Genomic DNA, 25,093 nt, shown 5'->3' on the forward strand with positions numbered 1-25,093 from the left:
TGCAAGTCTTCCAATTTTCATTTATTGGACAGTATCTGCAGTGATCGATTGGCACCTGTTTTGCTGTCACTTGAGAAACATCTGGATGATGTTCCAACCCTTCACGTGAGCAATCACCAGTGGAAGGTTGAATTGTGAGAGAGACACTTATTTTGCTTGTTGCGGGTTGCTTAAGGGATATATGAGGAACATCACTCATCTACTTCTTGAGTGACAGGAGTCTAGACCCCTGTCAATTGCAGAAACTGCTTCCATGTAAATCCAGATCATGGGGGTGATCAAGTGGGGATATCTCCACCTGACCCCTGATACTATGGTGGTTACATTCATAGGATACCAGCTGTGATTCTTAACAAACAAAGGGAAAAATAGTATTTGGGTTGCTTTTAGCCTTTGAATTGTATCCTATGATCCTGATTCTTTCAGGCAGCATCTGTACTGCTTCACAACAACCTCTTCCTGAAATCACGTGGCTGTAGCTCAGTGGTAGAATACATGCTTTGCATACAGAAAGGTATTCGTTCAATTTCCAGTATATGTTAATAAGGTTGGGAAAGGCTCTTTTATGAACCAAAGGACAGATGTTGTCAAACATTGCAGTCTGTATTGAGGCCAATAAACAAAAGGACTGATTCAGTACAAGCAGTTTCTTATGATCCTTTCTAAAAAATAAATAAATAACCAATGTTCACTCATTAGTACAATACAAGATGAGTCAGGATACAAAATTGTTGTTTTTTAATTACTTTCTGTAGTAACCTCCTGTTGATAATACAGAACAGAATCCAGAAGGGCAGGGCAGGTTTCAAAACACATTTGCTAGATCATCAGTTACTTTGGAAACAATCCAGCACAAAATTAAGAAGTTATTGGTGTTCACACCATCCATAGCCCATAACAGCAACCATGAAAATGGAGTTGGGTATCAATGTGTCATTGCTGTATGTCGCACCTAACAATCCTGTTGTTTTTTTCATAAAGTGCACTCAACCAATTTTTTCATAATTCCAGTAATAGATTATATATTAATGATCACAAATGTGTAATCCAGCTGTTAATAAACTGAAATTTAGCTTGGTTGATGTTTCTGTCCTCTTGCTTTATGTCTTTAAGTCTGGGCCATGGCAGTGTCTAAAATGTGATAAAATGAAAATAATATCCGGAGAACAAAGGAAAGTCACTTATGAAAGCTGTAATTTTGTTTTATGTTTGTTACAGTTGTTTTATGCATTCAACATAGGCAGAACCATATTTTGTCCAATTCCTAGAGAAGCAATTATGTCCTAAACTGAACAGTGTCTTTGAAAAAAATAATAATGTTAACTTCTTTATTTCATAAATTACACAATATACTAAAATATTCCTTCTAGGAGTTTGCTCCTTAGAGTCCTTTGAAGGAAGAATGTCAGCGTATTCTAGTTGCTTAGTTGATCTTGATGGCATATTTCCATTTTGCATAAATGAAGAGCTTCATGCAACCAAATGTTTATTTATTTTCTCTCAGTTCTTTTCTGAAAGCAGTGCAACCATTGTCAACACCAAAACCTTTGGAATATATTTTTGATAGAAACGTACGAATCTGAAGTATGTTACAATGTGCAGAGCTTTCTTTTCCCAATCTGGCAATTTGGAAACAAGTGCAGAAAACAACAATGGACTTAGGCAGATCTTCATATTCATCTCATATCCAGGGGGTATGAATGATTAAGCTGCCAGACCAGATTGATCCCTTTGTTACATTTCTGTAGACATATGTCTGTCTTCTTAACCTCGATGCACTTTCCAGAAAGCACATGGACAATCATTCCATTCTGTGAATGAATTGAAAAACAAAGCAAAAAAATATTGGTTTATTCATCAGCATTATTTCTCCCCATCTTTTAAAAGTTGTGAATTTCTCAGTTTAACAAACAAACTAGACATCATGTTTATTGTATGAATGCAATGACGGTGTGCTTTTTGATGTATATGAAGTAGAGGTATGTACCTCATCAATGATACTTAGACATTCAATTTTGTTATTCAGTTTATATCATTTCACCTTCTATAAGTCCTAGTGAGTTTACACAGTGTGTCTCTTCCACTCCATGCTAGCCTTGCAAAAAAAGTAAGTTTAGACTGTGAATCAGACACGAGAAAGCTTTATAGCCAACCAAGGACTAGAACCCAGAGTCTTTTCACATGACACAATTAGGCCCCATCTACATTGCCATACAAAATCCAGATTATCTGCTTTGAACTGGATTTATTTATCGTATCAGAAGCGAATTGAGAGTACAGATATTATGTATTTAAAACCACAAAGTTTTGGGTATTTTTGTGTCAGGAGTGACTTGAGAAGCTGCAAGTTGCTTTTGGTGTGAGAGAATGGGCTGTCTGCAAGGACGTTGCCCAGGGGATGCCCGGATGTTTTGATGTTTTTACCATCCTTGTGGGAAGCTTCTCTCATATCCCCACATGGAGCTGGAGTTGATAGGGGGGAGTTCATCTGTGCTCTCTCTGGGTTGAATTTGAATCGGGAACCTTCAGGTCAGCAACCCAACCTTCAAGTCAGCAGTCCTGCATGGCAAAAGGGTTTAACTCACTGTGGTACCAGGGGCTCCTACAAACAAAGTTGAAAACTTGGCATTATACTAAATGTCCTTTGACCACTTGGAGTGCCTCTGGTGTCATTGTAAGAAGGTCCTCTATAGTGCATGTGGCAAGGCTCAGCTTGCATTGTAGTAAGTGTTTTGTGGTTTGCTCTTCTCCACACTCGCATGTTGTAGACTCCACTTTGTGGCCCCATTTCTGGATTATTTCTGGATTATAGGACAGTGTAGACTCATATAATCCAGTTCAAAGCGGAAAATGTGGATCATCTGACTTGACAACCTGGATTATATGACAGTATAGAAGGGGTCTTAGATTGCTATAATTCCAGGCAAACTGGCAGTAGGATGTACACCGTGATGACTATTACGGACGGGACGGTCACCCAGCTGCATTGCTAGTTTGTCTGCTTTGTGTGATAAACAGAGCCGGCCCTAGGTATTTTTCAAGTGTAGGCGAATAGAATTTTGGCGCCTCCCCCCCCCCCAACCAATCACTGAAAAATAAAAGCGTTGGATAAGTGAAAATGTTTGATAATAAGGAGGGATTAAGGAAAAGCCTATTAAATATCAAATTACATTAAGATTTTACAAATTAAGCACTAAAACATCATGTTTTACAACAAATCAACAGAAAAAGCAGTTCAATACCTTGCGGAGGCGGGCCGCAGGAGACAGGAGTTGCCTCGATGGCACCCCCCAACAAGATGGCGCCACAGGCAACTGCCCAGTTGGCCTGGTGGTTGAACCACCTCTGGTGATAAAGTCCTCAGTTCAACATTCAAAACATTATACCCTGCTGCATTGAGGATGGGACCACTAAAGAACATTTTCCCCAGCTTCTCAGTGTCTCAAAAAGGCTCTGCTATAAACAGACTAGCCTAAAAAGGACCTGTTTCCATAAACATCCTTGAGCAATCACCATAAACTCTTCATTTATTTTTGATATACTGTAGCCTTGAAACACAACACACAACATACCTCTTTGATGTCCCATTGTTGTGCGCTATTTTCCATCTCTTTTGTACAGTTTTGAAGGACAATCTCTTCATGCCTAACATCAAAGCAAAGCTCCAGTGTGGATCCAAAGCGGATTTCCTTCATGCTGCTGAATTCAAAGTACTAAGGAAGGGAAAGGACAACATAGCTGGAGAACAGGAAGGCAAAATTAAATAATTTCCTGCCTGTGCTTGCTAAAATATACACCAAATGAATGAAGGAAAAGTTTTTTAGAATTGGTTAACACACTGTTACCGACACCAATATAAAAGGGACGTGCCGCTTAATTGTGACAGTGAAACATGGACAATAATATGCCAAATAAATCCTGAAGCCAAGAATATTTCAATTTAAAAATAAGGTGAAAATTACAAGAACGTTGAGAACAAAAATAGTTTAAAAGCTCCCATAGTCCTGCTGCTGGATTTCACCAGCTGTGAGTTACTAAAAGGGATTTTATAAGAAGCTGTTGAGTAAGTGGTATGTAAGTAATTTTAAAACCAAGTTGCCTTGCATAGGGAGTTGCTACAGTTGTGGCCATTGAATCATCTCAGCTAGAGCTGACGAAAGAGTCAAGCTGATTCCCTTGTGTTTTTAATTTTAATTTAACGTCTTAACTGTATTGATTGTTTAATGCTGTTTTAGGTTTTGCACCATATATTGTTTCAACTGTTTTGTCCTAACTTATATTGTAAGCACCTTGGATTCTCATTTTGGGAGAAATGAAATAATTGTGTGCAAGCAATTTTGAAATGAGAATTACCTGGTTAATATTGTCACTGCAAGGTGATAACTCAAGAAGGCCTCTTACAGCAACCACACAGAGTCCAAGCCCAGCATTGTACAGCTATACAGAATATTGATAATGAAAGAAGGCAAAAAGTATACATTAAAATATATATTTAACTTCTCCCTTCCAGTGTAACTTTCTTTGTGTCTTTTAAAGTATAATACAGGTTTTCTGTAGTCAGTGTATACCCAGCCAAGTTTAAATGAATCTATATAATGAAGATGGAATAGTTGGATTTCTAAAACGAATTAATGGCATGAAATGGCATTTATCCAAAGTCACAGAGGCATGGAACACGCTCATTATAGACACTAGAATTTAGAGAAAGTACAGCATTTTATTTTAATATCAGAGACTATAACCATTAATATCAGCTATTGGGAACTCTGTTCAAGCTACAGAAAGTTCAAGTTAGCAGTAAGAATCAACAAAAAGACTACATTTTACTCACCTTTCCTGAAAACCCTTGTCTGTCTTGTACTGGGCGCAATTCGGGGTACACATTTGAGATAAACCACAGAAAACCTTTACATCCTAGTCTCTTTTTCAGCTGGATGCGGGCAGTGCAATTTGGCTTCTCTGCCTGTTGAGAGAGCACATGAAACAGCTGAGCAGATATTGAACACCTTTATATTTATATGAATAGTTGCATTAGTAATGATTTCCTATTTCAGCTACTCATTAAAGTTGGTAACATTTTTCACATATTTGCAAAAACACTTTTTAAATCAGTGAAACGTATATGACTGATTTAGTCTTGTTTAAAAGAATTTCAGATCATGTCGTTGCTGCATCAGTATTAACTGCTTCATGTTCCCTGTTTATTCTTTTGTGTTTACAGCGTGAAAAGAGTTTAGGACTGAGCTGTTTTACACAAGCCACATAGAAGGAGGCTGCCAAAAGACAACTAATGCCTTTTCTTAAACATTAAAAAACTTGCTGTTTAAAACACAGACACGAAACTAATTCTGCAGAATTTACCTTGCTTATCAAACATGCCAATCTGTCATGTTGGTAAAAGAGATGTTTAAATGAATCCAGCCAGGTCTCAGCTATTCGTATTTTGTTCCTTTCTATTGCTTTTTCATCCGAAAAGTTGTATGGCATGCCTGTACGATAGACATGTCCTACACGTGAGCATGGAAGGATTTCGACAGATCCACCACAAAGCCAGGCCTTAAATAGAGAACATACATATATGTATACACATAGGTATCAGATATTGAAGTCCAGCTCCAATCTAAACCAGCCAGCACAACCAATAACTGGGCATGATGGAAGTTGTAGGGACACAGGTTCCTCAAAGGAATATGTAACCTTCTCCCCCAACAATGCTACGTAACACAAAAGCTCAGATGAAAAAACAAGGTGATCTCATATAAAACTTAAAGTGAAATATGCCAACAACAGCGCCAACACTAGTTATGATATTCACATATAGCCTGATTATTACTGTATAAATAAAAAAATGCCAATGTAAGTATTGCATAAGCAGTTGTGCTTTTCAAGGCATTTCTTAAATGTGTCCTCAGTTCACTTGTACAATGAAGCATGCATTCGAATAATGGGAGATGTGTTATTGCTTGCACAGTGGTGGAACTCAGTCTATGAGCAATGTAACTACTGTAGCATAATTTTAGAGTATGTAAACTGTCTATTACAGTGGTTCTCAACTGTTTTGGCCTTCAGCTCCCAGAAATCCTAACAGCTGGTAAACTGGCTGGGATTTCTGGGAGTTGTAGGCCAAAACACCTAGGGACCCATAGGTTGAAAACCACTGGCCTATTAGTTTACTTCTGAGTAGTTATTCACAGAGTTGTACTAAAACCAAATGATCTTTCCCTCAATTACTACCTTAATTAAACATACATTTATCACAGGGCTTTGGATCAAAGTCACTCAGTAGGTTTCCATGGCCAAACGGGGATTCAAATTCTCTTCTCCAGAGTCATGATCCAATGATCAAACTAAAATACCACACTGGCTTCTCAGAGATGCTGAGAAGGAATATATGTTTTGCATGTGCACAAGATTTTTCAGGATGCTTTACCACTTGCAACTTTCAATGCTACATGGGAAGCTAAACCTGGCAATTCTAACTGGATGGCCCCCCATGAGGGTCTTCCTCCAGGGCAAACCAAGAATGGTCAACTTGGAAGTCCCTGAACAGACTCAGAAGTGGAGTCGGCAGATCTAAAGACAACTTGGCAAGGTGGCACTACCTGGAGGAATCCTCCACCTTGTGTGACTGTGGAGCAGAACAAACAACTCTGCATATGTATGCTTGCCCACAATGCCCTGCCTCATGTACAGGAGGAGGAGTTGTTTAAAGCTACGGACAATGCGGTTGCTGTTGCCCGTTTTTGGTCTAAAACTATTTAGTTGCTTGTGATTTCCTTTTTTTCCCATCATTTTAAAATGTATTTGTTATGCAATGCTTTTGACACGAAATAATTAAATAACTACTTAAACATATTAAAATCACTTTCTGAGAGGCCTTTCCTTGCCCAGATCATTGTTCCTTGTAACGCTTTATTGTTCTCAAAATAAAAATGAATGCTCTTAATATAACTATAGTTTCTATTGGAAACATGCACCAACATTTTGAAAGCCATTGCCTTGTGATAAAAACACACTACCAAAAAGGAAGACCTAGGTTTCAAATACTTACCTTTATTGATAATTCAATATTTTCACCTCCTAAAAGGGTCATGTCAGAATCATAACCACCTGTATTTTGGAAATGATGTCGGTGCACTGCTATGACTCCACCAGGCACTGCAGGACTCCTAAATATAATGTTTATATATCAGAATTGTTTCATTTAATTTTCCCTCTATTATTGTTGTTGTTGTTGTTGTTGTTGTTGTTATTGTTATTATTATTATTATTATTATTATTATTATTATTATTGACACAACGACGTTGTATGACACAGCAAACAAGATAGATATGCTGGATTTCGTTTCACAAAACCACAAGTCGAACACTTCCCAAGTGTCTAGGACTGTGTGATGTATTTTCGGATGATGCATGCAGATCCCAGCAGGGTGGCCTTTTGCAGTTGGCAGATCGTCTTAAAGTATAGTATGGTAAGGTATGAAGTATGAAATATGGTAAGGAAGCAGTATACTGTCACTAACTAATAGTAAATGAAAATAAGAAATATCTATCAAGAGTATTGATAAAATTAGCAAGATAATGTGATGGATAAATTGTGTCCCTGGGTGGTGGTGGTGGTGGGTGCAAATGGTGCAAACCACATCAGGTGACACCATCAGAGGGCGTGCTATTAAAATTACTGTTAGGAAAAATGTCATGTATTCTAGCAGGAATTTTTAAATAAAAATATCCCTGTGGTTAAATGTAACCACAGAAACGTTTGTGACAAGCTCAGCTTATATGAACTGTATCAACAGACCATCAAGGCTAAAACTCTATGATAATGAACTATTAATGTACATGTGCCCTGGTCAGTGTTGTAATTACTCATCACAATGATGCTTCAAATCACATAGTTTTGTCTGCAGTGAATATAAACATGCATTATTGCTTTTATGGCTATGGGTTTTTTATATCCTCTGATTTTGGAAAATTTTTCTGGTATTTTAGCTACAATATCATGGTCTGGTATGGTCTATGAGGAGGTCCATAATGGTGGCACCATGAATTACCACAATGAGTGACACCATAGCTCATGATGTGGTCATGAACTCTCTGAATTGAATTAATCTAGAAGAGATATCTCTCTTTCTCTTGTAGCCTGAAAATTTTCCTTGGACTTATATTAAGGAGATCTAGATCACTGCAAAGCACATTTTCAGAAGCATTTTGACAGCACTTGGTTGAAAGTCTTTTTATTTTCTTCAGGTACAACCCTCAAACCATGAAGACAATAGAAAAAAGTTGACATAATATGAGTCAAATTGTACCCTTGAATTCACCAATTATATAACTCTTCATATATGCAATAGATATGTCTAGCAATAAACACAACTGTGCTTAAAATTTATGATATTGTTTGCTGCTTAATATGCGTAGTCATATTTGAAATCACACACTTTTAAAAAATAAAGTAGTGTGTATTTGGTTTTATCTGGAGAACATCTAATTTGATAGAACATGAACAATACTTCAACCAAAAGAAAGTAGTTCTGGAGAACTTCACCTTTGAAAACATCCGGACATTATCCCACAGGATGGATATCTGATCTCATATCCAGAAGCAAAGTAGAAGACATGGTAGCAAATTTCAGAGTTTAGTAAACTTTTTGGATCACAATCCTGAGACTTATCTAGCCAGTAGGGATTCTCAGAGTTGGAATAGTCCAAAAAATGAACTTTTTTCCAAACTCTGATTTCTAAAGAGCTTTACCCAATAAACCATTACCTGATGGGGCTGACGGGAGATGGCCGTACCTTCTTTTCATGTTCTGTCAGTGGTTTCCAGTGGAAATCTAATTTCCAGTCAAAAACACCTCTCTGCAGCTCCATAGTATGGTGATACTGAAAGGTCTTCCAATCAATTACATCTATGACAGGAGAAACAATCCGACTTCTAGAAACAAATTAAAATATTGTTCTTTTTAGAGAAAACAAGTAAAATATGTTAAAATGCACCCTTGGAAAAGTTTAGCTTGGCTTAGGATTCAACAGTGGTTTTAGGGTTCAACATAGCCACCTCTGTATACCTGAAAATATGTAATTTCAGGGTTTGTTTGAAAGATAAAACATGGAAGACTATTTAGTACTGAGATGATGATATTGCTGTGCAACCTTTAGCAGGCTTCATCAAGCAATCCTTTATTTATATTTTTTTTAATCCAAATTAAACATAGAAACAATTATAAGGACCCCATTGCACATTTCACTTTTCATTTCCAGAATGATTTCTGAAACTTCTGCATAAAAATATTTTGACCAGAAAATAGATTGTACGTAAATACCCACATATTTCCTTTCCTTTTGTGAAGGAAAGTGAGTAGGGATGGAACAAGCTGGTTGATATTGCTTTGACATTCAAAGAACTCTTCTTACTTCTAGACAAATGAGTAAAAAATTGCTAAGTCCACAGAAAAAAAAGAAAAGAAAAGAAATCCACATACATCAACATGAACTACATTTATTAAATATTCTTGTTTACCACCACGGAGAGAATTGGGCCTATTATTTAGTTATTCCAAATAAGGGGTCTTTCAGGAAAAAAAGAACCCTAATTCAACAACAAATTATGGCAGATCTCCACATATTCACAACTAGTTAGTCCCAAGGGGTGGATAAGTGTGTAACTGGGATCGGTAAGGTTAAGTAAATAAGACACATTATATTGAGTGAAAATGTAAGTGAAATATCATTATTTGGATTTATATTACCCTACTTGTGTCTACAATTAATTTAAGAAAATTAAAGGGGGAAAGGGGAAAAAATGCGGGAAGCTCCGTTGAAGCTACCCAAAACACACTTTCTTCTCCATAGTGGTGGAGAGGAATGTGGCGGGACCTTCCATGCATTGTGTGATGGCGTACGGCAGGCCGCATCCAAGCCACGAATAAAAGCAGAAAAACAGGGCTAAAATGCCCTGTGTGAAGAGGTCACTAGGACACTTCCAAGACAAAGCCAGGATGGAATCCCAACGGAAGTAGCCCTGCCTCATTTGATGGGCTCCATTGGGCATCCTCGGATGCGACAAAATGTAAATGTGATGTGGTCTAGATCTAACCATCTTGTGGACTTCACATTGGGTCTGGGTTGTACAAACACAATCCTGTGTCTCAGTATTACTGCATAGGCTGGCTACAAGGCTAAATTTCAGTGTAATACAATAGTAATAAATCAGCAAAGTAGTATTGATGCGTTGTCAGATGTATAAGTTACAACACTGCAGTTTGGCACTCTGTGCGTCTGCCTGGGAAATAAAAAATATGCACGCACAGGATGAAAATGAAAAATGCAATGTACCAAACAATCTTCAATAGAAATACACAGAAAGGCCGGCCCCGGGTGGGGGGAGGGGGAATGACAGGATGCCACAGAACTTCTTTTGACAGGTATTATCATTTAGCAAGTCTTATTTTATTATCAGATATTGAACCTCATCAGAAAATAGTTAATGAAAACCACTTAATATAACTGAATATTTGACTATTTTGCAAGAATGCATATTGCATATAAAAACATACCCTTATCTGCATTAAATTGCTAATGAAGAAAAATAGATTCGTTTTCTTTCCAAAATGAATTACATTTAGAAGTAGGTACACAAACATCATAGCAGTGCCAGATTCCCATCATTTATAAATTAAGAACAGTTTGCATATCTATTATAAGAATAAAATTAACTATTATCTATTATTCGGTTAGCCTAGATCACTGCTTCTTAAACTGTAGGACTCAACCCAAAATGGGTCTCCTTAGCTCAATGTTGGAGTCCCGAAAAATATGACAACAGCAAACGTTTTCTGAATTGCACCTAATGGCTATTTAATACAATTGCATGAATGTGTTGTTCAGTATTCACAGTGGACTTTGCAGAAAATGCTTCATTTGTACAGTAGAGTCTCACCTATCCAACACTCGCTTATCCAACGTTCTGGATTATCCAACGCATTTTTGTAGTCAATTTTTTCAATATATCATGACATTTTGGTGCTAAATTCGTAAATACAGTAATTACAACATAACATTACTGCATATTAAACTACTTTTTCTGTCAAATTTGTTGTATAACATGATGTTTTGGTGCTTAATTTGTAAAATCATAACCTAATTTGATGTTTAATAGGCTTCTCCCTGATCTCTCCTTATTATCCAACATATTCGCTTATCCAACGTTCTGCTGGCCCGTTTATGTTGAATAAGTGAGACTCTACTGTACTTCATAAAAAGGGGAAAAAATCAGCCTGTTTAGCCAGCCTTGCAAATGCTGATTTACCCATAAATGTTTGATTTTTATATTTATTTTATATACCTCTATACCTGAGATCACATTAAAATTTAAAAGTATTTCCCTTTATATTTAGCGTACTCCAAAGTATATCTATATAAGATATGCACTCTTAAAATTTAAATTCCAGTCTTGACATGAAAAGTATTACAGAATTCTTTCAGCCTCACAAGAGAGGTTTCTGTGTCTTTGTGATGGATGATATTCAAACTGACTCTGTGATCTTACCTCTTCATTTATATGAAAGTGCTTCTTTCGAAAGCATCTGTTTTTGTTATTTTCACCAGAAATTTAATCTTTTTGCAGTAAATTTATCAGAAAGGCAGGGTATGCAGTTATTTTCCAAGGACAATATTAAGAAATTGGAAAGTGCTTCATACATTCCTCTCATTTTTAGCCTAAAAACTGGCAAAAAGAGCCCAAAACTGTACAATGAAGTAAAATGTGCTTAGTATTGAGTTGCTTTTCTGTGAAATCAAACAAAACAGGATGAAAATCCATGTCCTAACCTGATTTTAGGCAGCCAAGTGAAATTTTAAATCATTAGGGATTACTACAAATACTTTCTTTGAAATATACAAAAGTTCAATTTTCTTTAAGTTTGGCTTCCTGTCTTGAATTTCAGACCTCAAAAAATAGCCAACAAAATGCTTTCCTGTGACTTCTGCTATAAATATGAACATTGTGTACAGTTCTTGCCATTAACTAGCCCATCTGTTTGAAAGCTTAAATTGATTTGAAAATATCCTATTACTGATTTACAGAAAAGCCAAAAAGAGATGAGGAACGTGTCCTGATCAGCTATCTCCGTTGTTGCCAAATTAATTTTCAAAATAGATATGTTCCTATAAAAATGGTATGAATGAAATGGCTTCGGTATGTAGATTGTAGATGAAGCTCACCTTTCATGTAGATTTGACCATATCTTCGGTAGGAGATGATAACAACAACAACATAAATTTTTTACCCGCCTCTCCCTGTGGTATAGTACCTAGTTGAGATTCCTCTCTTCTTTTGAGTTCCAAACACTAGATCAGCTTCCAGAATAGTGCTTATTAATTCCCCAATCAATAAAGGGCCCTGAAAGTCAATGTCCAAAACATCCAGAGGACCAAACATTGAGAATCGTTGCTCTAAAATGAGTTTCAGTGCTCTATAGGAATCAATATGGCTCATCTAGACTATGAAGACTCTCCTGGTACTGATCTTATTTTCTGCTGCCCTGGAAACTAGGACTCGGAACAACGGCTTCAAACTACAGGAAAGGAGATTCCACCTGAACATCAGGAAGAACTTCCTCACTGTGAGAGCTGTTCGAGAGTGGAACTCTCTCCCCGGGACTATGGTGGAGGCTCCTTCCTTGGAGGCTTTTAAGCAGAGGCTGGATGGCCATCTGTCGGGGGTGCTTTGAATGCAATTTCCTGCTTCTTGGCAGGGGGTTGGACTGGATGGCCCATGAGGTCTCTTCCAACTCTACTATTCTATGATTCTATGATTCTATGATCTGGAGGACCCAACCCCAGTTGAGCTCCAGCATATGTGGCTTGAATAGAGGGCCATAAGAGATGTCTAAGTGGATTTAAATGGCAAGAACTGAGATTCTGCCTGATTATGAAAAAGTATTTCCTGAAAATAAGAACTGTTCAACAATGGGGGAGACTCTTTTGTAAGCTGAGAAATCTCACTCTTTGGAGGTATTTAAACAGAGACTGGGTTGTATATTTCTTTATGATAAATCTGGACAAGGGTTGCTCCTTCTTGTTATATGAATCCAAAATCTTATAAGAGACTACCTGTGCCCAGCCACGCATTGCTGTGGCGAAGTATGGTGGTATGGGAAATAAAGTATTGAGGAATTGGTGGTAGTTAAGGTAAAGGGTAAAGGTGCCGGGCTGTTTATGTTGGATAAGTGAGACTCTAATGTATATTTATAATCTTGTATTATCTGCTTAGAACTGGATTATATGAGGCCCCTTCTACACAGCTGTATAAAATGCACACTGAAGTGGATTATATGGCAGTGTGGAGTCAAGATAATCCAGTTCAAAGCAGATAATATAAGATTATAAATGGGTAATATAGCTGTGTGGAAGGGCCTGGAGTCTACACTGCCATATAATCCAGTTCAAATTTGATAATCTGTATTTTATAGGCAGTGTGGAAGAGGCCTAAGTGACGCCTAACTGCCTGTCCCCTGGGCTGAGTAGGTTGCTAGGAGACCAAGTGGGCGGAACTTAGCCTTGTAACTGGCAGCAATTGGATAAAAACAATTTCTCTCTAATTAGGACTTTATTTTTCTTTTCTTTTTGTTGTATCAACCTAGAGCCGTGGATGATGGGTTGTGTTGTCAAATTTCGAGGTTTGGGGGCCTGTAGTTTTGTTGTTTTGTCCGCTGCCCTGATGCCATCACTCTTTTATATATATAGATATAGATTCAACCAGGAAACTTGTGCATTTCCAAACCTAGTAAGCAATTGGAGACAGTCTAAAGGCAATAGACTAGGCAAGGTAAGCGACTCAATTCACAACCTCCTGAGCTCAGCATATAAACTAGGTTTTATGGGAACTTCCTAGCTAAACATTAGTCTTTAAATTTGTTTTTTTATCAAAACTCCCAGAATTCCAGGGTGGATATTCACCATAATGATGGTGTATTTTGGGTTCTATTGCCCAAAAAGGAACATTTTGCAAGTTTTGAAAATGTGGAAGGCATCTAATGGACACCTTCCATCATTTTTGAACCCTGTGGTCCATTAGGAAGCTAGCAGGACTCTCTCTTATAGAGGACAAAAAGTAATGTGGCTTATTATCAACCTCCCATAGCTGACACTTAGAAGGAGATCTGTAATCTTCCAAATGAATATCCAGTTCAGAAAATTAAAAAGGAGATGGGAAGTAAGCCCAATTAAGAGTCCCATAGCTATAGAGTAGACCCCCATATCTGCTTATGAACTTCGCATGGATAGATGAAACAATTGATAGTAGCAAACCTATTGAAATGAAGAACTTCTAGCCCAAGAATACCACAGTCATGCTAGAGGACCTTGCAAATGCTCAAAGAGGGCATATTTTGTTGGATGTGAATACTAATCCTCCAGATAACGGGGGTCATGCAATACTTACTCGGTACCTGACTGAAATATCCCTGTACCTGAACTCCGTTGCAAAAAAATCCAAAAACTTTGCTTTTTTCAATTAAAAATAGGATGTATAATTAATGTAAAGCACAACATCTGCCTATTCTTTTTCCACTTTGACAATGTTTCTTATGTGAATTAATGCATTGATCTAGAACCTCTGAGGCTTAAACTGAGCTTCATAATCTTTGGAAACATCAGATCTAATGTGTGATGATAAAACAAGTCTGCGGTTTTGTAATTAACATAACAAAATAATGCAAATCTTTCTGCTATATTCACATCATCCATAAATATCATGGCACATTTGATTCCTTTGGGTAACATTTATTACGCTAATTAAATTATCTATAGATGATGTTGTTTTCCACTCTGTTATGCATATTTATAGCATGGAATTATTAATAAGAGCAATGAAGGAGTCTGCTTTGATTCTTTCAAGTATTACTGATCTTCACATGTTCAACTGAAATGAAGTCCACAATGAAACTGTATACAAAGAGCTGTTCTGTTACAACACTCACCCCTTGCAAAGGGTCTTCAGCAAGGCTGTGGATAACTACATTTTCACGTTTGTGACACCCAACTTTATCTTTGGCCAATTTTCAGATTTTTTTTTTCATTTGCAGAGTTTTGGTTGTGAACAACCAATAACGCTAAACTGCCATATTTTAGTGTCTTTTGTGGCAGTTTGTGTAATCTGTGTTTTGGGGTTTTGAAGCCATTGGTTTTCCGTCCCCAGGTTCCTTCTGTATTAGATTAGAGAGATATACTTGTCAGCAATTAAATGCTTGATGGTTAGGAAAGAGTATGGAATTTAGGGCACAGATAGCAAGATAACTTGATTCCTTAACAGAAATGCTAACTCCAATTTTGAGTTTCTCTTGTAACATTAATGTGGAGTGGAAAAAGCACTTTCAATGAGTTGAGTTATATCAGGCAGTTATGAAACTTGGAGTGATTGATATCAATTGATTGGATGTCACAGTGCTTCAAGATAGAGGTTCCGCCTGCTACAAAGAAATGAATTGTCATGATATTTGGAATGAAAGAAATGGTTTTTTACCTGTCACTTGCTAGTCGTTCCAGCAGAGGTTCTAGCCATCCATTGTGACATTCGCAGTGGGAATCCATGAAGACCACGACTTCCCCCGTGGCTCGTGCCGCACCAAGCATACGACCTTGGATGACTCCCAGCCTTCTATTGCTTCTAATCAATTTCACACCTGGCAGCTTAGAGATGTATTCGCTCAGGGATGACTTCAGATATTCTGTCAAATCAATATAGCAATGATTTGTTTAGTGGGTTTGAGTTGAAAGATGTCTTTCTAAAATACCGTTATAAATAAACAAACGCATTTTGTGGTTTGCCAATGGCAAATAAGACTGGTCCTACTGCTAGACAGAATGAAGCAGATTCCTCAGGCATTTGGTTTTTGGTGTTATGAAAATACAGCAAATTATGAAGTATTTAATTTATTCATAAGACTGTAATTTTATAGCTGGAAGAGATACATGTGGGATTTTCAAGTGCCTTTGGTACAACAGCAGGAACTGTGGTAATAATAATAATAATAATAATAATAATAATAATAATAATAATAATAATTTATTTTTCTATCCCGCCACCATCTCCCCGAAGGGACTCGGGGCGGCTAACACGGGGCGATGCCCAAAACAAAACAGAATAAAGCAATTACAATGAATATCAAAACAAAACAGTAATAACATAAATCAAGTAAAATAAACAATTTAACCATTTTAAAAATACAATGAAACACATAAAATCAGAACAATGGTACCATTAGTTTTCCAGATCAGGCAGAAAGTTGCCTATGGCTAGTCCTGATATCAAACTACTATATATTTGTAATTAGGAGAAGCCCCAGTGGCGCAGTGGATTAAACCCTTGTGCCGGCAAGACTGCTGACTGAAAGGTTGGCATTCATGAAGCGGGGTGAGCTCCCGTCTGTCAGCTCCAGCTTCCCATGCGGGGACATGGGAAAAGCCTCCCACAAGATGGTAAAACATCTGGGTGTCCCCTGGGCAACGTCGTTGCAGGCGGCCAATTCTCTCACACCAGAAGTGACTTGCAAGTCGCTCTTGACACAAAAAAAATTGTATGAACTGCCTCCAGTCACTATGTAGAAATGGAAGCTTTGGCTGCCTTGTGGTATATTCATCATGTAACCTCTCCACAGTTATTTTATGTGGTGTTACACAGCCTCCGGTGGCTCAGTGTGTTAAAGTGCTGAGCTGCTGAACTTGCAGACCGAAAGGTCCCAGGTTCTAACCCGGGGAGCGGAGTGAGCACCCGCTGTTAGCTCCAACTTCTGCCAATGTAGCAGTTCGAAAACATGCAAATGTGAGTAAATCAATAGGTATCGCTCCGGCGGGAAGGTAATGGCGTTCCATGCAGTCATGCTGGCCACATGACCTTGGAGGTGTCTATGGACAACGCCGGCTCTTCGGCTTAAAAATGGAGATGAGCACCAACCCCCAGAGTCGGACACGACTGGACTTAACGTCAGGGGAAACCTTTACCTTTTTTACACATAATATGGAAGGCCATCCTCAGGCACATCTCACTAGTGCTCAAAATACAAAATTTTACTAACTATATAAGAACTCATATTTGCCTACGGCTGAAATGGGAATCAGATTGCCCTCCAGATATTGCTGGAAAGCAAATCCCAGCAGTGGGAATTTGTAAAGACCATTGCCGTAGGATTTGTATCCCTTGGACTAAGATTACGGTTGCACTTCGTTTAAATTGTTTTTATTGTTTTATTTTCCTGGGCCTCATAAATCTACTTCTTTATTTTAATATTGTTATCCCTCTTTGTATCTAAAGATTTAGAAAATGCAATTTAACACAAGCAAATACACAGACTAGTATGATTAGATGAGAGTCAAGTTAATATCAAATTGTCAATTGGTCACAAAAGCATGGGTGAAGAGCATATTTTTTAACTGGGCATGATAAAACCAGTTTTGTGTAATTTAATAAGGAAAACATGTAAAAGAAGCAGGAGTGAAGTCTAAGGAATTGAGATTGCCAAGTATGCATCTATTTAGTTATGTTTGTAGTTAAGTACCTTTGAGGCAACCCTGACCTATGACAATACATTTATGACAACACTATAATAGGGTTTTCTTGAAGACTGGTTCAAAGGAGTTTTTCCATTGCCTTCCACTGAATCTTGTCTAGGACACCTACTATGCCCTGGCAGTTTCCTTTCCAGGTACTAACCAGGATGATTCTACTCAGCTTCCAAGATCAGCCACAATTTGGTGCCTTCATAGTAATTAGCAGGTCATATGAACACCATGCTGTTCTGAGAGTAAAAAAAAAAAGTCCTACCTTGTGTACTGAGGTCATCTACGAGGATGATTTCTTTGAGGAAGTCCCTTGGTGCTGTATCTAAGACACTATGAACGGTTCTCAAGAGAGTAGACCAGGCTTCATCATGGAAACAGATGACAACACTCGCAGTAGGCAGATTGGGACTAGGCTCCTGCTGCAAGCATCTGTGTAAAGGATAATATGTACAAGTGTTATTACAAAAGGAACTCCCCATTGAAGGCAATGCTACATTGGAACAGAGCCCAAACAAGCCTGAGTGTCGAAATCTTCTTCGGGCTATGACTTCAAAAGCCTGCACCTTGCCTAGGTCCTTCAGCCCAAGTCCTATGCCAGAATGCCGACAATTGACTCTCCCCATTCTTGGCATTAAGAAATACAAACTTAACAGCAATTTCTTGTCCTTTCACAACATTACAAATCAGCTTTTTGTGTTTATTACTTCTTTCTACCTAATGACAGATCCAGTCCTGCTGAAAAAGAAAAATCACAATTCTTGGCAACCTGTTGAGCATAGTGTTGAATACAATGGTAATATTGATTCTGATATAGCAGGAAAAAGATACTGCATTGTAAGGAGGAAAATATATAATTTGAAAAAATACAGGATTAGAATTGTTCTCAAAAATATCATATGGCCATTACAATAATGAGTGATAGGAACCTATGTTTACTAGAGTTTGAAAAAATGTTTTATGCCTTTGTCAGGTTCACCAATTAATTATTTTGAGTAACTTGAAAGTCTACCTACTCTTAAATGAGTTGATCTTTCAAAAGGTATCAATGTATCTCTTTTGTTTTTCTAGTTTTCATAAACTGTGCTAATTTCACTTTTAAATTCTTAAATCTTTAATAATAGTATTACAGCATTTGGTTAGGATTATCTATAATGCATGTAAATGCTACTGCTGTGTCACATAACACTTTTGTTTAGTAGCTATGTTATTTATGAGCTAAGAATTCCTGGGGGCAATTTTAAGCACATCATTAAAAACCGTATTGTCAGATGTTGTCCTGCATTTATACAGCAGGACAATGATTCAGATTACCCAAAGGACTATACTTTTTTTTTTCTTCCAAAATTAAGGGTGTTACATACAATGTTCTAGAATCTAGACAAAGGAAACATTTCTTTGGATAAAAAGAATATACTGTAGAGTCTCACTTATCCAACATAAACGGGCTGGCAGAACGTTGGATAAGAGAATATGTTGGCTAATAAGGAGGGATTAAGGAGAAGCCTATTAAACATTAAATTAGATTATGTTTTTACAAATTAAGCGCCAAAACACCTTGTTATACAACAAATTTGACAGAAAAAGTAGTTCAATACACAGTAATGTTATGTAGTAATTACTGTATTTGCAAATTTAGCACCAAAATATCATGATATATTGAAAACATTGACTACAAAAATGCGTTGGATAATCCAGAACGTTGGATATGCGAGTGTTGGGTAAGTGAGACTCTACTGTACTTAGAGATGGAAATATGCCTTGTGTACCCAGTATGGTAAAGGTAAAGGTCTTCTTCTGATATTAAGTCTAGTTGTGCCCGACTCTGGGGGTTGGTGCTCAACAGCCGGCATTGTCCATAGACACCTCCAAGGTCATGTGGCCGGTATGATTGCATGGCACAGTGGGTAAAACCGCTGAGCTGCTGAGCTCACTGACTGAAAGGTCAGTGGTTCAAATCTGGGGAGAGGGAGTGAGCTCCCGCTGTTAGTCCCAGCTTCTGCCAACTTAGTAGTTTGAAAACATGCAAATGTGAGTAGATCAATAGGTACCGCTCCAGCGGAAAGATAATGGTGCTTCATGCAGTCATGCTGGCCACATGACCTTGGTGATGTCTATGGACATCTTTGGCTTAGAAATGGGAATGAGCACCAACCCCCAGAGTTGAACACGACTAGATTTAATGTCAGGGGAAAACCTTTGCCTTGACCTTTACTCAGTATGGCATAGTGATTTAAACATTGGACTACAACTCTGGAGACTAGGGTTCAAATCCCAACTGGTTCATTGAAACCTTCTGGGTGACTTGAATGGGTATTTCTGCCTTAGAAAAACCTATGATAGGTTTGCCTTTGGATTCCCATAAGTTGAAAATGACTTTAAGGCATACAACAACAAACAAATGTAGATTTTACAGCATTAATTTTTATCCACATATGTGCCACCTAATAACAAAAATTATCTTAGTGCCATACACGAAAGCACAAAAAAGCACAGAAGAAATCTACGTAACCATAAAATCTAAATGCAACTCAAATCCATCAATACAGCATAAAAGATATAACTCTCTATATAAAAGAAAGGAGGCTCGTCAATAACATGTTGTTTCTATCCTAAAAAGTTGTGAAGTGTGTGGCTCTTCAGATGTTGTTGGGACTGCAACTCCCATCATCTCTTCCCTTGACTGGCCATGGCTAAAGGAAGTATTTCAAAAAACACCTGGAAAATCATAGGTAATCTGTCACAATTGCCAGTGTGCACATGTGTATGGCCGCTACTTTTCTGCTGGACTGAAAACAGTTACACATCATCTTGCAAGCCAACACACACAAAAGAAACGAAGAAACATGAGCATCATTCAAAGAAGCGCGTGTACTATATTCCACACATTCAAGGAAATTCAGGGCATTATTCTTAAATAGAAAGCAACTGTTATTTGAACTCGAGTGCAACTGAAGCAGTGCCTGGAATGAACTGCACATCCCTCCCTCCATGTTTCCTTTTAAATTTTTTGTCGTTTTCTAGAAAATGAATGTATTACAGGTTAATGACACAACGAACTATAGTAAATCAATTTATAGTTAGTTGTTCCATTAACCTGTAGCAGATTCTAAATACCGAAGATATTGTACAGAATGGGATGGAGCCACTGTTATTATCACTAACGTTTGGATGGTATCAATTTGTCTTTCTGCTTCAAGAAAAAAGCACGTTTTTAACATATGGTTCCAGAGACAGCAAACTGTGAAGCAATGAAGTGAACTACCTGAGCCAGGAAAGTGTTTTGAAGGGCAAATAGCTTTTAATTGTTATTTATTACCTATATGATTTTAAGTTGATCAGTGTTTATTATTGTTTTTTTTCTAATAAAGTATTATTATTATTATTATTATTATTACAAAGGCTGGATGGCCATCTGTTGGAGGTGCTTTCAGTAAAAACGTTTGCTCATGCATGATATATAATATAATATAATATCTATAAATGGAGCCTCTGGTGGCTCAGTGTGTTAAAGCGCTGAGCTGCTGAACTTGCAGACCGAAAGGTCCCAGGTTCAAATCCCGGAAGTGGAGTGAGCGCCTGCTGTTGCTCCAGCTTCTGCCAACCTAGCAGTTCGAAAACATGCAAATGTGAGTAGATCAATATGTACCGCTCTGGCAGAAAGGTAACGGCATTCCATGCAGTCATGCCAGCCACATGACCTTGGAGGTGTCTACGGACAACGCCGGCTCTTCGGCTTAGAAATGGAGATGAGCACCAACCCCCAGAGTCGGATACGACTGGACTTAACGTCAGGGGAATCCTTTACCTTTAATATATATAAACATTTATTGGGGCTCCACAAGAAACTTTTGGTTCAAAAAAAGGGCTCCACAGCTGAAAAAGTTTGCGAACCCCAGCTATGTAGCTTACTGTTAAGGATTTAAGCAAGGAGCAAAGTATGTTTTCTGTTTGATTGGCTTTTTAAAAAATGCAGCCATATTTGAGTAGTGGGAATGTCTGCTTTTAAAAAACGCTCTTGTTAGATTTATCACTGCAGTGGTTACACAAACTTCCTGAACAGCATAGCTTAGTGCAAGAGTGTATTCATTTTGTTTTATACACAAGGTTTTTTTTTCTTGATAGACTATTCTGCAATCACTGGCTTCTATAGCTATTGGTCTCTAGTTTTTATCAGAAATAAGCAACCATCTCTCCAGCACTGGAAATGAAACAGTACTGTGCACCTGCTAAAATCATCTTTTCTTGAAAATCTTATGTCATTCTCACGTCTGCCAGTAGAGGCCACCACACACCTCATAAAATAATAACACTAATAACTTGGTTGTTGTTCTGTATCTTCAAGTTGTTTCCAACTTAGGGCTACTCTAAGGCAAACCTATCCCAGAGTTTTCTCAGACTGATTTATTCTGAGATGGTTTGCCTTCCTCAGAAGCTGAGATAGTGTGACTTGCCCAAAGTCACCCAGAGGATTTCTAGTCCAAATTTTATATACACTATTAACGAAAGTGTACAGAACTGCTATAGTGACTTTCGTAGAATAGTAGTGCTTTCCCTATACACTAGGCATTCTATGTATTTGCTCTTTGCTTCGTACATGAATTGACAAAGCCACATTAAGGCAGACTGATTTATTCATTCATGGATTTAGATCATTTATCCTTTTCATTCTAAAGGGCTGACAGATTGGTTTTCAAATTTTAATTTATTCAGTTATATCCTGCCCTTTCCCCAATACTAAGTTTCAAGGAGGCTTAGGTAAAGGGTTTCCCCTGAAATTAAGTCTAGTCGTGTCCGACTCTGGGAGTTGGTGCTCATCTCCATTTCTAAGCTGAAGAGCTGGCGTTATCCGTAGACACCTCCAAAGTCATGACTGCATGGAATACCTTCCTGCTGAAGTGGTACCTATTGATCTACTCACATTTGCATGTTTTCGAACTGCTAGTGTGGTCGGCCAGCGGCCATCTGCATTCAACCTAATCTGACCTGCAGCAGGGAGTTCCGCTGATCCACCGGAACCATGTTGGAATTGATTAACGAATGGAATTTAAATCTCTCCACCTGTCTTTTTGCTTATAAAAACTGCTGTATGGTACTGGGGGGGTATGTCATTTCGGCGAATGATTGCATTTTGACATCCACGTCAGCTGACTCGAATAAATATCAACTTGGTCATCTCTCTTCACAGCTCTAGGGTGAGATTATTGGGGGAACGGGGCAAATTGATCTGTAGCGCCTCCCGCTTGCCAGGATCTTCGAACCTGCAACCGGAAGGCATTGAGTCTCCCTAATTCAGAGGAGAACCCCTAAATTTTGGCTCGATAACACTAGCTTGGCAGAAGATGGGGCTAACAACGGGAGCTCACCCTGCTTCCCGGTTTCGAACAAATTCAGCAGCTACTGTGCCACCGAGGGTTCCTTCAAGGAGGCTTACAAAACATTAAAAGAAATGCAAAACAAATGCAAAACCATAAAAATATAACTATAAAATATTTTAAAACCATTTGTAACTGTATGAACTGCCTCAGTCATGGTTCTTGCTACATTAGAAAGCATCGTATATCAGTTAGACATGTTCCATGATCAAAGGGTGTAAAACTTCATAAATTCTACAGTGTAAGTCAATTGAGTCAGTATAGGGTAGCTTCCTATGTTCTTGAAAACTACTTTCTTCCGAGTTTCTAATTCTGAATGATACCTGTTTCCACAACATCAGACAAATAAATATTTAGGATTTTGTTTTTTTAACATGCAGATAGTAAAAGAAACCATATTTTCTTGAGGACAAGAATATTAGTACTTGAGGACAAGAAAATATACCTGTTAAGAGAAAAGAGAGCAAGGGAACACATTCCAGAGAGAGAGAGAGAGAAAAGAGGAAAATCAAGGGAAAAGAAGTTCTTTCATGAGGACTGGAAAGTTCAAGTTTACTTAGTCTTACTTACAAAGGGTGCCGTACCTCAGGTAGCTCTCTGTGCAGAGGAATCTGCTTGCTGAGTGCTTCATTAAAACCATAAATCTCCAGGCCATCTATAGTCTGTTCACTTGCATCTGTCTGGTTCTGAAATTCATCCTCTTCTGCAAGATGAGACTGGAATAAAAACTCTGAGTCTTGCATCTGCCCGGCCTCCTCTTTCTTTCTGCTTTGCTGCCTGACCATCCGATATCCTTTCCGAACTTTGGTGTGATTTCTCTTCACCGCAAACAACTCCATAGCCACCAAGAGTTCGTCCTCTTTGAGGGAGATGAAAGGCGATAGTCCTTCCATGGACAAATACTGTTGGCTGTCCTGAGTGTCCAAGATTTCTTGAGGTTCTCCAAAATCTACCTGATATCCTTCATTAGGGATGGATTCTGCTGACCAGGATGCTCTTTCCTTGCTTAGATCTTTGGGTGTGGGGTTGAGCATTGTCACCATCACTAACAAAAAAGCCAGCACGAGGAGCAACAAGAGAAATTGCCATTTCCGTGAGCTATGCCTGCATCTTTTCCTCAGAAACATAGTTTCGGTACAAAAGTGGTGCAGACTGTCATGTTAAGAATCAGTACATCTTCCATCCCAGTTGTCTTGTTTCATTGCAACAAAGGAATGGTCCATAATTTTCCATTCTCTTCTGATATTGCCTTGCTTGTTGCATCCTTGTTCTTGGAACCAAAGCATAAAACAACACCAGTTCTATTTACTTACAGAGGAAAGATTAAATAAATCCACTTAACAAAAGAATAGCTTTTTATTATGATACCAAATACCAGATTGTCCAAGTGGGTCTGGATGGAAGAGGATTCTATCAGTTGGCTAGAACGTTCATTAAAGCCATCTTATAGTTGAATTAGCTTTCTTTTAATCCCGAAGCAAGTTCACATCTTGACAGGTTTCTTCCTTCCGCATATGGCATGTTCCGGCAAAAATAAAAAAAAACCCTCAGTGTTGTCAGATGTGCAGCAAAAAGGATTTCTCTTTTCAAGCAGAGTTGGCAACTTTCCTCCCTTTCTTCTGATGCTCCAAGTTCACGTAGAACCATTTATACAAACGACTCAGCCTCTGACTTGGTTTTACACATAAGTACACACTTTGCCAGACATAACAGAGCAAGTGTGTGTGCATGCAAGTGTCTTTCCCTTGGTCCTAATGCCCTCACTGTTCTCATACTATCAAATCAAAACCTTGTGAGTAATAGAAGCAGAAGCTGGTAGCATTGAGAACTGAAAACGAATCAAGATGCACAGTTTACGACGTGTATTCATAACTTCCTCCTCTTCCACACATAAAAAACCACCCTGTTTTGTTCCAGAATTTGAAGAGTGTTTTTGACTGCCTTTAATCTGACAAAGAATCATGACAAAATAAAGTGGGCTTTCAGACGAATTCATTCATTGTTATTGCATTCATGTCACGACTTTCCTAGAAGGTCAGAGCAGCAAATATAGATGTCCTCTCTCATTCATTCCCACCACACCCGTGTGAGGTAGTTTACACTAAGAATTAATGAGCTTGATTTGGTTTGATGGGATTAATGGCTAGAGCCCAAGCCTC

General features: G+C 38.1%; 1 protein-coding gene across 2 annotated transcripts; it reads right to left on the minus strand.

Annotated features, from left to right (window-relative positions):
* Positions 1-723: 723 nt before the first annotated feature.
* galnt15 (polypeptide N-acetylgalactosaminyltransferase 15) lies at positions 724-25,086 on the minus strand. 2 transcript variants are annotated; one of them, XM_003222179.4, is made up of 10 exons: positions 23,505-25,086; positions 17,825-17,991; positions 15,527-15,731; positions 8,771-8,938; positions 7,052-7,169; positions 5,362-5,556; positions 4,832-4,963; positions 4,354-4,437; positions 3,573-3,713; positions 724-1,811 (listed from the first exon to the last, which is right to left on the minus strand). In XM_003222179.4, the coding sequence occupies exons 1-10, from the start codon at positions 24,059-24,061 to the stop codon at positions 1,677-1,679; spliced, it is 1,902 nt and encodes a 633-aa protein (XP_003222227.2). In that variant the 5' UTR covers positions 24,062-25,086; the 3' UTR covers positions 724-1,676. The 2 variants fall into 2 exon arrangements, with proteins under 2 accessions (XP_003222227.2, XP_008110943.1); XM_008112736.3 differs by having other exon boundaries at positions 23,519-23,730.
* Positions 25,087-25,093: the final 7 nt, after the last annotated feature.

Source organism: Anolis carolinensis, chromosome 6, assembly GCF_035594765.1.
Source record: "Anolis carolinensis isolate JA03-04 chromosome 6, rAnoCar3.1.pri, whole genome shotgun sequence".
Taxonomy (NCBI): domain Eukaryota; kingdom Metazoa; phylum Chordata; class Lepidosauria; order Squamata; family Dactyloidae; genus Anolis; species Anolis carolinensis.